General features: G+C 53.9%; 1 protein-coding gene across 1 annotated transcript in view; it reads left to right on the forward strand.

Annotated features, from left to right (window-relative positions):
• Positions 1-15180, forward strand: part of PTPN5 (protein tyrosine phosphatase non-receptor type 5) — a 33498-nt gene that overhangs the window by 15334 nt on the left and 2984 nt on the right. Inside the window, exons 2-10 of the mRNA XM_022583774.3 lie at positions 2546-2739; positions 3285-3392; positions 3638-3715; positions 4207-4448; positions 5802-5991; positions 8408-8492; positions 12565-12644; positions 12828-12965; positions 13503-13613. Coding sequence (XP_022439482.1) covers positions 2546-2739; positions 3285-3392; positions 3638-3715; positions 4207-4448; positions 5802-5991; positions 8408-8492; positions 12565-12644; positions 12828-12965; positions 13503-13613 — 1226 coding nt within the window. The remainder of the gene's footprint in view (positions 1-2545; positions 2740-3284; positions 3393-3637; positions 3716-4206; positions 4449-5801; positions 5992-8407; positions 8493-12564; positions 12645-12827; positions 12966-13502; positions 13614-15180) is intronic.

Raw genomic sequence — 15180 nt, forward strand, 5'->3', positions numbered from 1 at the left:
ACACATCGACTGCTTTTTCTGAAGGTGTGGGTGGAGAACTTGCCACTCGGGTAATCAACCCTCTGCTTATCAATAGTGGAAACTCTTGGCTTCCTACGTGATCCATCTCTTAGCAGCGGCTGGATCTGAGATATCTGCTCCTGTGGTTAGTAACTATAGCCTCCCTGGGCAAAGGTAGAGGCCCTTAGGCTCTACCAGCACTTAGATTTTTCACGTAATGCACTGTATTGTAAACACTCATCCACGGGTCTGTTTTACCCAGCTGACTTGAGCCTTTTGAAGGCAGGAGTTACGTGTTGTCATTATTATAATCTGATGTTTCTTGAGCAACTACTAGATGCCAGGTGCCAAGTTGGATGTTTCATCTATAGGATCTACCGTCTTCATCGCAGCTTTTCAAAGAATGTATTATTATCCTTGTTTATCACTTACCCATCATCGTTCACTCATTTAGGAAATATTGATTGTAGACTTACGTGCCAGGACTAGCGCTACATGTTGTGGACAGTCAGGATGAGCAAAACCAATACTGCTCTTGCCCTCATGGAACTTACAGAGACTGGGGGAGATTATATTCAACAAATAATTTTGACAGACTGGAGTGAGTGTACTGTAGCTCAGAGCCCGTCCAAGTGCCTCACTTCAAACCCACCTCAACCACTTATTAGCCTCTCTGCACCTCATCTTTCTCTTCTGTAAAATGAGGATAATAGTAGTGCCAACTTCATGGGGTACCATGAAGAGTGAATAGATTAACATGTGCAGAGCACTCAAAGCGGGGCTGTGTGCTCGCCAGGTGTATTGCTGCTGCTGGTCGTATGAAGGAGGGGTGTGGGTTGCTGGGTGTGTGTGGTAGGGGAGCCCCCACCTTAGGAGGCGGCTGATCGAGTTCTACAAGATGATTAGGAGTCAACTTGGCAAAGTGTTTTGGGGACAGTTGAGGGGAGCAGGATGTTGGGGGAATGTTCCTGGCAAAGGGGACAGGATATGCAAAACATGGGGTGTGGGCTCACCCGAGGAACTGCCAAAGAGTGTGGCTGGACCACAGCAGGTAGGGAGCTATACAGGGTCAGGTCTGGGAAGGAGGAGCCTGGGAGAGAAATACAGGTATCCCCAGGATCACCGCATTGTTGATCCAGGCCATGCGAGATGCTCAGCAAATACTTGTCACGTAACCAAGTGAGCATGCAGACAACTATGTTGGCCTCACGTGGTCTTGGCTGTGGGTGTTCCGTTGTCTCCCAACCAGAAGAGGAGTCCATTGTCCCATATATATACACAGTGATATGTGGACCGTCCCATCCCCACCATCGAGCCGTACACGTCCGTCTTGCTGGTGCCTTTCTTCTTGGCAATAGACTGGACGGTGTGGGTTTAAATGGGGAGCTCCAACCTCTGGGGCTCACTGCGGTGGTGCTGCTGGAATCTCCACACTCCACCAGGGCATCAGATCCAAGCCAGTGCTGTTCAGACTTGTTTAGTGGTGGAACCCTGTGTTGAAATCATCTTAGAGGAAACCCAGTATGTGGAACGGTATTGAACAGCTCCCACGGCTGAGGCCCAGGCCCAGGGACCCAGAGCACTTGGTCATAGCTGGTGCACCTGAGAAAACACCAGGGCTCCTTAAAGCACAGTTAGAAAACCAGAGGACTTCCCTGGCTGTCCAGTGGTTAAGACTTCGCCTTCCAATGCAGGGGCCGCGGGTTCGATCCCTAGTCGGGAAGCAAGATCCCACATGCCTTGTGCCCAAAAAACCAAAACGTAAAACAGAAACAATATTGTAAAAAATTCAATAAAGATTTTTAAAATGGTCCACATCAAAAACAACAACTTTAAAAAAGAAAACCAAGGGAGGACCCCCAACCCCCATTTTCGAGGTGTGGAAATTGAGGTCCAGAAAGGAGGGGGTGACTTTCCCAAGGTCACACAACCAGGGATAGACCCAGAACTGGATCTTAGACGTTTGACATCAGTTCTGCTGCACCGAGATTTTCCTCCACACCATCCTGACCACCCCCATCCCCCCTCAGTGTGGGGTCTTGAGGTGGGGAAGGGGCACGGGGCTGTGACCTTGTCAAGTGTCCAGCATCTCCCCCCCGGCACACATACTGAGTCAGGGCGCAGAGCATGAGAGACGAAAACCCAGAGGGCAGGCATGGGTGGGCTGTTCAGGGTCACAGCCTGGTCATGCCATACCTTTTTTTCCCTCTCTCTTTTAATTGAGTTTGAGGTGGTGGTTTTTCGTTTCCTTAAGGAATGGGAAAAGAATGAAGCTGTGTAAACACCACGATGTTAACTCCCTGAAAAACCTCCTGCCATTTTAACTCTGTTACTGGAGAAATCAAAGAGAAATAATTTGTCCACCCACACTTAGCTCTTTCTGACGAAGGTAGGTGAGTATTGCTTTGCTAATCGAGGGTGACTGCTGGAAGCGGAGCCAGGCTGACTGATCCCGGATTGAGAGGAAGCCACGGCAGCCCCAGAAGGAGCGGTCCGCCGGGGTCGGCAGGGCCCGGATCACCGGCCGTGTGTCTGCCTTCCGCAGGTGTCCCCCAGCCGGTAGGGATGCAGGCGCTGGACCAGGCCGAGGGGCCCACGGCCTTGCAGAGAGAGATGCCACTGCCCCCGCCTCCTTCACCGCCTTCAGAGACAGCTCAGAAGCCACCACCTCGAGACGCCAGGAGCCCCTCCCTCGCTGTCAGGAGCAGCCTGTGCCTGCTGGCTGCCTCCCAGTTCCTGGTAAGGACATCACAGGCCTTGTGGGGCCTGGAGGGAGGGCGGGTTGAGGGACGGCCTCCACTTCCTCCCCGAGATGGCCGCCTGGGGACACAGAAGGATGAGGGGCCTTCGTGGCGTGGCGTCCCTCGTGACTCCAGCCCTCGGGCTGGTGTGAGGAGAAGGCTGGAGTTCTGAGCCACAGCCTTGATGGATAAACCCCTCACACCCTGACCTCAGAAGTAGGAACACAGGCCCACTCCCAACCCCCTGGCCCCGCAGCGGTTCTTCTGAGGACTTCCTGTCTCTGGAGGCATCTCTGGGAGACTCTCCTTGTTATGTGTACCTGGTGGGGTGGGAGGGTCCCCTCTGGGAAGGGCTTTCTCTTGGCTCCCTTGAGTCAGCTCTTCTCCAGGGAGAGGTCCCAGGCCCTTGCCCCAGCTGCGCAGTCTGGGCCTTGGGGGGCCAGGTTGAGGCTGAAGGGGAGCTCTCGAGGGTGGGGAGATGGGAGTATATGGGAGCAAGGAGCCCAGGCTCCGGGCTCAGCGTGCTGCCCCCGGCCGCCCCAGCTCGCCTGCGGGATGCTCTGGCTCAGCGGCTATGGCCCCATCTGGTCGCAAAATGCCACAGACCTCATTTCCTCCGTGCTCACGCTCCTGGAGCAGCTGGGACCCTCGGTGAGTACGCTCCAGGGAGCCCCAGGGTAGGAGGGAATGCTCGGGGACCTCCAGTCCCACCAACCCCTGCCTAGGGCTTCTCTGAGTTCAGGAGATATTTACTGGCCCCTGAAGTGTCTCTCCCTGTCCCCCACCCAGACCGGGTCCAAAGTTTTCAGAGCCTTGATTTTATCCCTGTTGAAACATGAGAACTCTGCCCACCCCCACCCCCCATCACCCTGACCTGTTTGTCTGATGTTCTCCAGGCCTGGCTGGCTGTTGGGACCTGGGACATCCCTAATCTGCTGCTGGTCTCTCTGTCCGTGGTCCTCGTCACCACCTTGGTAAGACTCCTCCTGAACCAGCCTCCGTGCTCCTCTTCCGTGACCCTGAGGCCCGATCCCCACCTTCTCCCATTTGACCTACAGACTAGACCTTCTGGGTAGGGCTGAGGATGGGGTACCCGTCTCCTTCCACCAATACGCCCAGCCTGGGGGGAGAGGTGCCGTCTTTCTCAAAATTGGTTTGCAGCGTTCTTGGCTGGGGAAAGGGGCTGAGGCAGGGAGAAGACTGAAGAAGGAACCCTACCCCCACCCCACGAAGAAGGCTTCAATCCACAAGAACCTGAGGGTTGGAGATGGAGGGGGCTGGGAGGACATGACAGGGGTGGAGCCTCCCATCTAGGTGAGGGATGGTGCAATGCAGACAGCTCCCAGGAGAGTAGGGCTGCTCCAGACACATGGAGGAGCAGGGGGCTCAACTCCATGGGCACCCCCTCACCCAGGGGGGCTGCCAGAATGGTCCTCGGTCCATGATGCCATATGCCCCGAACTAGGTGTGGCACCTCCTGAGAACTCCCGCAGAGCCACCCAGCCCGCTGCCCCCCGAGGACAGGCGCCAGTCGGTGAGCCGTCAGCCCTCTTTCACCTACTCTGAGTGGATGGAGGAGAAGGTCGAGGATGACTTCCTGGACCTGGACCCTGTCCCTGAGACACCTGTGTTTGACTGCGTGATGGACATCAAGCTTGAAGCCGACCCTGCCTCACTGACTGTCAAGGCCATGGGTCTGCAGGAGAGGTGGGTTCAGCGGAGAGGTGGGCTCTGTGGGCCCTGGAGCTCTCAGCTCCCGATCGGAAGGGCAGATGCCTGACTCTGCCTCCCAGTGCCCAGGGAAGAGCTGAGCTCATAAGCCCACCAGTGGAGACACATCCTCTTCAGGTCTGATTCACATAGATCAGGATGCCCCAAGGTGAATGCTAAGAAATGCTGTTACTACACACAAACACATGGGCATACACAAGTGTACATACGTGCACGCTCACACATACACTTGTGGTTTGGATAGGTTTCTTTACTGCAGGACTTGTCAGGACCTTTAACGTGCTTGTAGTCATTGTAGACTGACTAAGGGGAGTGTGTGGCATTCCTCAAAGCCATCTGACCACAGAACCCTACTTTTTTTTTTTTGTTTGAACTCAATTTTATTTTTATTTTTTATTGGAGTATAGTTGCTTTACAATGTTGTGTTGGTTTCTGCTGTACAGTGAAGTGAATCAGCTATATGTATACATCTATCCCCTCCCTCTTGGACCTCCCTCCCACCCCCACCCCCATCCCACCCATCTTGGTCCTCACAGAGCACTGAGCTGAGCTCCCTGTGCTATACAGGTTCCCACTAGCTCTCTTTTATAGTGTCTCTTAGTGTTCCACAGAGCACACGTTGGGAGGCGTCAGCACTCTCTTTTGGGGGCCTGGCTGGGTAAGCCAGGTCACACCAAGGTTGAGTTGCCCACATGACGTCATGGAAAGAGCACTGGACGAGGACTCGGAAAACCTAGCTTTTTGTTTCAGCTCTGCCACCCCCTCACTGTGTGCTTGGGCCATTCTTGTCCCCGCTGTGGTACTCAGATCCCCTTTCCGTGTAACGAGGGCTTTCCCGTTCTGTGCCCTGAACACAGTAGGGTTTGTTGCGTCTGCTCATCCTCGCTGCCGCTGTGCTGCCCCTGGGACCCCATCTTTCCCAGGCCTCTCCTGGATTCTGTGTCCTTGCAGACTGCCAGTCCGGGGCTGGTATATAGAAGGTCGAGCCCTGCTTCTCTGCTCCAGGCAGGCACCCTCTCTGTGAGCTTCCTGGGGCCACAGGGCTGGGAACTACCTCCAGCAGTGGCAGAGGAGAGCGCTCAGGGCCCTTGCATTGAACCTTGGGAACCGGGCTGAGGCCACACTCGGCTACTCCACCACAGGCAGCCTAAGCCTCGGGGCTGAGCCGCACGCTCCCTGTGTCAGGGGTGATGTCACACCCACTCCTCTCTCTGGAGCCCACCTGGTTCCCACCCCCATCTCTCCCTCCCTCATCCTCCTGCTCCAAGGCCCCCAGCTGATGGCCGTCCCTGACCCTGATACTCACCCCTCCTTACCCGGTCCTTCCAGGAGGGGCTCCAACGTCTCCCTGACCCTGGACATGTGCACCCCGGGCTGCAATGAGGAGGGGTTCGGCTATCTCATGTCCCCACGCGAGGAGTCGGCCCGCGAGTACCTGCTCAGCGCCTCCCGTGTCCTCCAGGCCGAAGAGCTTCACGAGAAGGCCCTGGACCCCTTCCTGCTTCAGGCAGAATTCTTCGTGAGTCCCCTTGAGCCGGCTCCCCTGCAGGGGGCAGCCCGTTCTGCACATGTTCATCCCCCCAGCAAGGCTTTGGAGCGGGGTACCCCAAATCAGCATCTGATAGATGAACATCATTTCATTCTCACCTCTCCTACTGTCTTGTTTTCTCTCTGGGCCTCAGTTTCTCATCCGGAAAATGGGAGTAAAAATAACAGGGGTATTGCAAGGATTCAAGAGATGCAGAACGTGTGCAAAGCACCCATGGGGTGATTGGTGTTTGTGGCATTCCCAAGTCTTTATCATCCAGGACTGTGCTCTGAAAGCCTGAGAAAGACTTAGAAAGCTTTCTCTTCTTTTTTTCTTCTTTGGCCACGCCGCAAGGCACCAGGTATTGAACCTGGGCCCCAGCAGTGAAAGCACTGACTCCTAACCACTGGACTGCCAGGGAATTCCTGAAAGCCTTCTCTTCTGACTCTCCCGTTTTCCCACCCTCCCGCTGCCCGACATCACCTCACATTGTTCGTCCTCCTTTGAAATCTGTCCAGTTCTGTGATTCAGGCTTAGGGTGGTCCTGATCGCCTCCCCTCTAGACTTAGGCAGCAGCCTCCAGCTGCCTCCTGTTGGACTTTGAGGGGCCCATAAATGACACCCCTGTTTTACCTGCCTGAGCACTCAACCAGTTAGGAGCCAACACATGGAAAATCACAAAACCACCTTTATTTTTGCTGATAAAGGCTAGGTTTAACATGAGGATTAGGTATGTAGCAGTAGGGAACTTCCTAATACCAACCACCAGAGTGAACAAACTTTCCACGCACCCCGGGCGGTGCTGGCACCTCACAGGGGAGCCCTATAATTCTTTCTTGGCAGGAGGGCCGGGAAAGAAGGAGGAAGGAAGGGGCTGGGGCCCAAAAGCCCGGTTCCTTGATCAAACACACTCATTGGGTAACTTGCCCACCTCTGTGGGTAGGAACGGGCAAGAGGCCATGAGCATTTGGGGAGAGTCCCTCTTGGGAGAAGCCAGAGGGATGGAGAACCCGTGTGCCTCCCTCACAGCTCCCCTCGCCCTAGGCCACCCTGCTCCCTACCTGGACCCGATGGCTTTCCCCTCTGAGAAGCCCTTCATCACCCTCTGACCCGTTGCTCCAGATTCTCTAGAATGTGGCACAGCCTGCCTTACCTGAGTTCAACGAGCCCCAGACTTCTTTTCCGGACTTATATCCCCATCCCTGCAGGGACTGTCCACTTCAACCTGGGCCCCGCACCATGCCCCCGCCCCGGTGCCTCCCCTGTCATCATCCCCCACCCTGGAGTCCCCTAGGAAGCCTTCCTCGACCACTCAGCCTCAGCTGCCATTCCCACAGCCACACCTCCCCTTGAGGAAAGGGCTTGCATCCCCTTGTCATCTCCGGTTCAGTAGATCATTGTCAGTTTTGCTCAGAGAGTAAGAAAGAGGGGGTGCCCACACATCCACTCCATGGGCGCTTCTGCACATGCTTTTTATTTTGAGTCTCACAACCACCCTAGAAGGTAAGTATTATGATCCTCATCGTACAAAGCACATACTTAGTGTGTCCACAAACAGTGAACACTGTAAACCATGTGAAGTCAGGTGCTAAAGCGTGTGGACAGAGGGAAGGGGCGTGAAGAGAAGGCAGACACTGAGGAGTCATCCCAGAGAACATAGGTCAGGGGGAAGAGGTGAACCTTAAAGGCTGGGAAGGATTTGGGGTGATGAAGAGGGGTGGGACCGGTGCTCCCCACAAGCTGGGTGCCGTGAGCTCAGACCTGGAGGCTAGCTGGATACTGACAAATTAGCCACAGGAAGAGATGGGCACAACTGGAGGGTGGGTCTCTTCAGAGCAGCTGGTGGTGAAGAAAGGCCAGATCGGAAAAGACCTCACATTCCAGGCAGAGAAGTTCCAGCTTGGAACTCTTGACATAGAGAGTGATTGGGAGGTGCAAACACAACTCTGGGAGGCCCAGAAGGAGGCTCCTTTCCTGCTGGAGAATCAGGGAAGGCTTCTTGGAGGAGGTGGCTTTATGATGGACAGGAGGACATGAGAAGATGAGGATGGGGTGGATGTTGCTACAGAGTCAGCTGCACTATCCAGGGTCCTGAGGTAGAGACACCCAGGGTAGGAACACGGGTCAGTAAAACCACTCAGTGTGGCTGCAGGACAGGGTGCAGAAGAAGGCAGTGATTTGCCAGGTCACTTTTTCTTCTGTTCTTCTTTGAGTGTCTACTATGTGCCAGGCTGGCCCCCAATAAACAATGGTGATAATAACATTTATTATGCACTCAGCGTGTGCCAGGTCTGTTCTAGATACTTTTTATGTGCACTAACTCATTTAATAGTCAGTGTTTGTTGAATGAATGCATGCACTTAAGTCAACCCACCTCTCCTCACACCCCCACGTCCTCCTCCTGCAGGAAATTCCCATGAACTTTGTGGATCCGAAAGAGTATAACATCCCTGGGCTGGTGCGGAAGAACCGGTACAAAACCATCCTTCCCAGTGAGTACTCACTGCCCCAGGGGGTGGGGGCAGGCTCCCCCTCACCTGGGTGCCACTTCACCCTGAGGAAGGCCTTAACCCCAGAGTGGGCCTCCACAGTCACGAGGAGAGGGGACGGAGGGTGCAGGTACCCAGTGAAGGGAAACACCCCCTTTAGAGGGTAGAGGACTCCTTGTTCCTTCACACAGCACTTTCCAGACTCTTGCCCTGTGGAAGCCCAGAGAGAAAGAGGAACAATAACAGCAGCTCCTAGACAGTTCGTGGTGGCTGAAAAGTCTTATCACATCCTTGGTCTCTTCAGAATGGGCAGATTTTAAAGAGAGGACATTAAGGCTCAGAGAGGATAAGTGGCTCATCGACTGTCACACAGCTAAGACATACAGAACTGAGTTTCAAACCAGGCCTGTGACCCCAGAATTGGGCTCTTTTGTCTACCTTGAGTTCAGTTTGGCCAGATTGTGAGTCCTCTAACAGGCAGAGCCACCCCATAAGGGAATGAGCTGCCTGTCCAGTAGTAAGCTCCCCATCAGTCAGGGTATTCAAGCTAGACTGCATGAGCAGTCCCCTGGAAGGTCTGATAAGGATTTTCCCCCTTTGGAGGCAGTTAGACCAGGCGACCTGATATTCCTCTTTTAGCCCCGGAGTGTCATTTTCAGGTAACTTTCATCAAGCCCCTATCTGCCTGTCACCCCTGCCAAGTTCTGGCCCCTGGCCCCAGGGCTAGCTTAGAGGGTGATATATTGAAAGCAAATCCACAAACCTACTCCACTCAGTTTATGGAGTAACGAGGCTTTAAAAAAGCAGTTTTACCATTAGCAACTCCAACAACATGTAAGATGTCGTGACTTATTTTTAACTTTTAAAATATCGACTTGTGGTTGCTATGGTTACACAGTGTCTAGGTAGTTCCGGTTAAACAAAGCACCATTTAAGGCCAGGATGCAATATTCAGGGCTGCTCACCTCTTCCCTCCTCTTGCCGCCCTCCACCCACCCAGCCCAACCTGGAGGGAGGGGTTCGGGTACCCCACAATCTAGGGCTTTGCTGGCCACTCAGAATAGCCACTGGGGGAATATGGGAGCCAGGCCATCACTCCATTTGGTCCCCACTGGATTCCTGAGAAGACTCCAGCCTCCAGCCATGCCCTGAGCCTCCAGGTCCCCGAGCCCAACAGAGACCTTCTCTGTGGCCAACAAGAATTGACCCTGTGCCTTCAGAGACCAGGCTAGGGTGTATGGCAAAGCCCCCTCTCAGATCCGGGACACCCAAAGGTTTGCTTTCTCATTCATTCTACACCATGCCCAGGGCCTGAGAATTCAGACATGAATGAGACACAGACTCTGTGCACAGGGAGCTCGCAGTCTAGTGAGAGAGAGATCCATGGACAGTTCCGGTACAGAGTGACCCAGCAGGCAGCACTGAGGACAAGATACAGGGGAGCTGCACCTATATGAATGAATGAATGAATATCCCTCAAATCTAGCTCCCCCTCTCCAACTTCACTGCCAAATTACTTTTTTGGGGTGAGGGCTTCCATGTTGCCCAGTGATTTTGGGGGGTCGGACTTGCATGTTGCACAATTCCAGAGGTGCCATTTACATGGACTGCATTGACATAGTGCCCCCTGGGGTTGTGCAGGGCAGGGCAGCCCTCTGACCCTGACACTTCTTATGTGGATCATTACAGTAATCTAACTAGTCTCCTGAGCCCCCCGTTCTCTCCTTCTGTCCGTCTTCTACCACTGTCACCAAAATGACACAAAACAGAAAACGAATCATGTCATTCTCCTCTTTAAACACTGTCACTGTTACCCCGTAATCCTTGGGTTGAGGTCCAGCCTTATGAGCATCGTTTATTGGACCCTTTGTCAGCTGGTTCCTCTCCAGCCTCATCTCTCCCCAACTCCCACCTGGCCCTGTACACTTAAATTGGACAGAGCAGTGCTCCCTACTCTGCTTTCCACTGATCCTTCAAACCCAACCCAGGTGCCCCCTCTTCCGTCTGAGCCAAGTCAAGCCCCCTCTGTTCCCTCGTCCCCAGTGCTCACAGGCCATACACTGGTCGACCGCCTGCCCAGCAGTAGGGGACAGGGACCGGGCCTGGATGATCTAGGAGCCCCCATGCTCAGGCACAGTGTCAGGCTCAGAGTCCACGCTCGGTAGGGTCAATAGAACCATCACCATTCTCACGGTGGTTCTTTAATATCAAAGGCCCTGGTGTCTAGCCAGGGGGTCTAGTGCCCACTTCTGAGTCCTAATCTGGGCAGGCACCACGAGGAGGAGGGAGGTGGCCCACACAGTGCTGCCTCTCCTCTCCCCCGCTGGTCACCCCAAGCCTCCTTCCATTTACCCTCGCTCTTCCCCATACCTGACGCCCCTCCACTCCCTCCTCCACAGGAGCTGCCCTGTCCCCACCTCCCCCCGCACCATCACCTGCCCAAACCTCAAGCACTGGGGCCAGGGCATGAAAGGGCCAGAGAGGGGAGGCTTTGTGGGTGTCATGTCCCATTTCATCTACTGGGTTTGGGATCCTTCTTTTTTTTTTTTTTTTAATGTCTTTATTGGAGTATAATTGCTTTACAATGGTGTCTTAGTTTCTGCTGTATAACAAAGTCAATCAGCTATACGTATACATATGTCCCCATATCCCCTCCCTCTTGCGTCTCCCTCGCACCCTCCCTATCCCACCCCTCTAGGTGGTCACGAAGCACCGAGCTGATCTCCCTGTGCTATGCGGCTGCTTCCCACTACCTAGCTATTTTACATTTGGTGGCGTATATATGTCCATGCCGCTCTCTCACTTCGTGGGATCCTTCTTTTAACCTGTTAGCTTATAGTGGAACTGGTAATGATGGCAGTAATAACAGCAGATACGTGCCCTATAGTGTTCACCATATGCTGGGCCGAGTTACAGGTCTGAGGACTCATTAACATCTACTCTTGAACGTTTACAAGATGAGTGAGGTTGTGATGGAAGGAATGTCCCTAGTTTACAGAGGAGGCACAGGGGGACTAAGTAAATGGCCTACACTGACACTGCCAGGACTTGAACCAGCCTTACCGGTCAGTGGTGTAGGCTCCTGACCGCTCCTCACATGGCCTTTGAGAGCCCCGTATGGGGCACACTGGCAGGGCCTTTAGTCCAGCCCTCCCTCCACAGAAGAGACCCTGGGGCCCAGAGAAGGGAGAAGACAGCCAATTGGTGACAAAGCCAGACCAGAGCCCCGGGCCCCGGGCCCCGGGCCCCAGGCCCCAGGCCCCAGGCCCCAGCTTCCTGCCCACCCCACAATCTGCCAGCTCAAGCCCAGCTTCTGCAGGCTCACAGAGCAGACTAGTCAATACAGGGAGGCTGTAGCTGGAACAAAACAAACCCAGGAAGAAGAGCAGGACGTTGTGAGAATCTGCTGCTGTGGGATTTGACATGTGAATAGATGGGGGTAGGGAGGAACCCTTGTGCACGTGTGTGCCATCTCATCTCAGACGTGGAAGACTTTACTCCTTTCATAGTAATATTCTCCCTCAGCGTCCTACCCAAATCTTAGCTATAAAGTGCTTTACAGTTTAACATTGCACTTTCCCATCTGTTTTCTTATTTATCTTCCCGACAATCCTAGGAAGTAGGCATCTTTACCCCCATGTTACAGATCAGAAAACTGAGGCTTAGGCCATGTGCTTTACAAGCTTACACGGCACGTTGGGGACGGTGTATACTCGAACTCAGCCCTGCTGTCCAGGATTCATCCTCTAGGGAATTCCTTACTGATTTAGCTTTCTCCTCCCCAGAACATGAGGCACAGTGAGGACAGGGAAGCTTAAGGGACACATGGCAAGGGGCGGCATGGATCCTACAGAGGGAGAGACCTAAGGCCTCTCTCTGTACTGTCCTCTTCAACCTGGGCCTCACCTGCCTGAGTGGGCCACAGGGATGGGTCAGTGTTTTGCTTCTGGGCAAGGGAAGAAGGAACTTCAAGTTCCAGAAGAAATGTGGGTGCCCTGAAATGGGGCAAAGTGGGCTCTGCACCAGGGGGACTGCATATGTTAAATCCCAGCCTCACCTGTCTCCCTCACCCCAGACCCTCACAGCAGAGTGTGTCTGACCTCACCAGACCCTGACGACCCTCTGAGTTCCTACATCAACGCCAACTACATCCGGGTATGTAGCCCCATCCCGATGGCCTCTCCCTGAAAGGGAGGCCCGAGTCAATGGGATCCATCCTCTAGGCTTGTCCCTAAGCCCAGGTGGCTCCTGCCAGCCCCCCGGAAGAGCCTGAGTGTGGGGACTGGGCCCCAGGAGCACGGCCTCTGACCCTGATGGCCTGGCCTTGGCTGGCCGCAGGGCTATGGTGGGGAAGAGAAGGTGTATATCGCCACTCAGGGACCCATCGTCAGCACAGTTGGCGACTTCTGGCGCATGGTGTGGCAGGAGCACACGCCCATCATTGTCATGATCACCAACATCGAGGAGATGAACGAGGTAGGCACCCCTGTACCTTACCAGGTGTCTGCTGCTTTGTGCCCTGAGCTAAGCGTCTTGTTTCTGTATTAGGCCTTACAGCGGTTTTGTGAGGTTGGTATGTTCACCTCACTGTCTGCCAAGGGGAGGAAACGTGAGGCTCAGCGAAGTCAAGTCAGTTGCTCAGAGCCACACAGAGAGTCAGAGGCAGAGCCTGGAGCTGTGGCCTCTCCACCTCCAGGGCTCAGGATCTTAAACACGATGCTCTGCTGCTGCTCAGCCTGCCAGGGCTGATGCTGGCTACTTCTGTACTCATCACGGCCCATTTAATTGAACTCCCATAAAAGTCCTTCAAAACGGGTATTATGTCCATGTTCCAGATAAGGAAACTCAGGCTCAGAAAAGGGAAGTAACTTACAGGTTATGAAGCTGAGATTTGAACTCTCCAACTGCAAGCCTACTGCCCTGTTACCTCTCTTCCCGCTGGCCTGGGAGGGGTATTGAGGAGAGGATGGCTGGGGTGCTGGGAGTATCACAGCCTTACCTGGGCCCCTGCAGAAGTGCACCGAGTATTGGCCGGAGGAGCAGGTGGTGTGCGACGGCGTGGAGATCACTGTGCGGAAAGTCATCCACACTGAGGACTACCGGCTCCGACTCATTGCTCTCAGGGTGAGGCCTGGGGTTGGACTGGGCTGGGCAGGTGGGGGACTCCACAGCCAACAGGGTCCCAGAGGCCATGATAGCTGAAATTAAGGCGTGTGTCACTCTCAGGATTTACTGATAAGCAGGGACGAGGGAGAGTGTGGTGAATAGACTTGGAGGCCAGAAGAAGGATCAAACCCTCAGTGCATTTCATATCGTTAGGTTCTCTCCATCCACACTGTCATTCATAATGTCTTCCAGCTCTGTTTCAAATGTACCCAGGGCCAGGACTGTCTGGAAAAGGGGGCTTCAGCAGCTTCCAGCACTGTCCTTATAACTGAGCTTTGAGATCCTGCCTAGAAACATCCCTTTACCTGAGCTTCCAGCCTGTAGTATGACACCGTCCACCAGAGGGCAGGCACTCCTTGCTGCATTTGGGCTGCACAGGGAGGTTGTGGTTGCACAGAAAAAGGAAAAAAAAAAAAAAAGAGAGAAGAAGACATACGAAAAATGAACAATTACAGAACAGCCCAAAAGAGTGGGGGGAGGCATCCTCCCACCCTGAGGTTGTGCCTCTTCCAGGCTCAGCATAAGAGGAGATTGTTCCTTTGGAGTCAGGAGAATCAGTGCGTTCTGTTTTAGAGAAATCTTATGACCCATGTTTGGGGAAAGTGGTACCACTGTAATAACCCAAAGTCTGGAAGATGAGCTGGATGCCGGTAAGCTGACACCCTATCCAGAAACAGCCTAGGAGGTCCACTGATGCTGGCAGCCACAGGGTCTGGATAGGATGTCAAGGGCCTGAGACTTGTTCCTCTGAGCTGCCCCCTCCCACTGGAGCAGGTGAAAGAGGGGGTGTCAAGGAGAGCTCAGCCCCTGGAGGCCTGGTGCCAATTAAGCATCTCCAAGATACAGGCTTGCTTGCGGGCGGAAAGGGCCAGGAGGTAGAGGGCAGAGGCCATGGTAGCTGCCACAGCCAGATAACACAGGGGTGCAAGGAACCAGCTTCCTTTTTCCCCCCGAAAGATATGCTGGGGCTGTCTCATCTTCTCAGTGCTGCCGGACTGGTTAGGGAAGAATTGGGACAACTTGGGGCTTGGGGGTATTTACTTCTGTCCATAAACCTTTACAAGCACCTGCTCTGAGCCTGGTTCTGGGTTGGGTACTGGGAACACAGAGCTGTCCAAAGCCTGGACTCTCTCCTCAAGGAGCACCTATAAAATGGTAAGTGACATAGAAATAGGTAAGAGCACAGAAGAAGGACCCTTTGTCAGCTAGGGTGCTTAGGGAGGGCTTCCTGGAAATCGTGGTGCTGAATGGGGTTCTGAAGGATGAGTAAGAGTTGGCTAGGGAGCAAAGAAGTGGAGAGAGCATTCCAGGCAGAGAGAAAGTAAAAGTAAGGGCGTGGAAGATAGAATAGCTCTATGTGTGTATACGTGGAGGAGGTGGGGGAAGCAGAGGTTTGATCTGCAAACCATTTGGAGTGCAAGAGAATCAAGTGCAAGTTCACAGGAGCAGGAGTTGGGCCTGGAGGGTAGATACTGAACCATGTGTCTTATTTGCCTGGCTGAAGACTGGGGACGGTGGGTTTGAT

Source organism: Delphinapterus leucas, chromosome 7 (genome assembly GCF_059928025.1).
Source record: "Delphinapterus leucas isolate spDelLeu-1000000601 "Yukka" chromosome 7, BTC_Dleu_Yukka2, whole genome shotgun sequence".
NCBI lineage: Eukaryota > Metazoa > Chordata > Mammalia > Artiodactyla > Monodontidae > Delphinapterus > Delphinapterus leucas.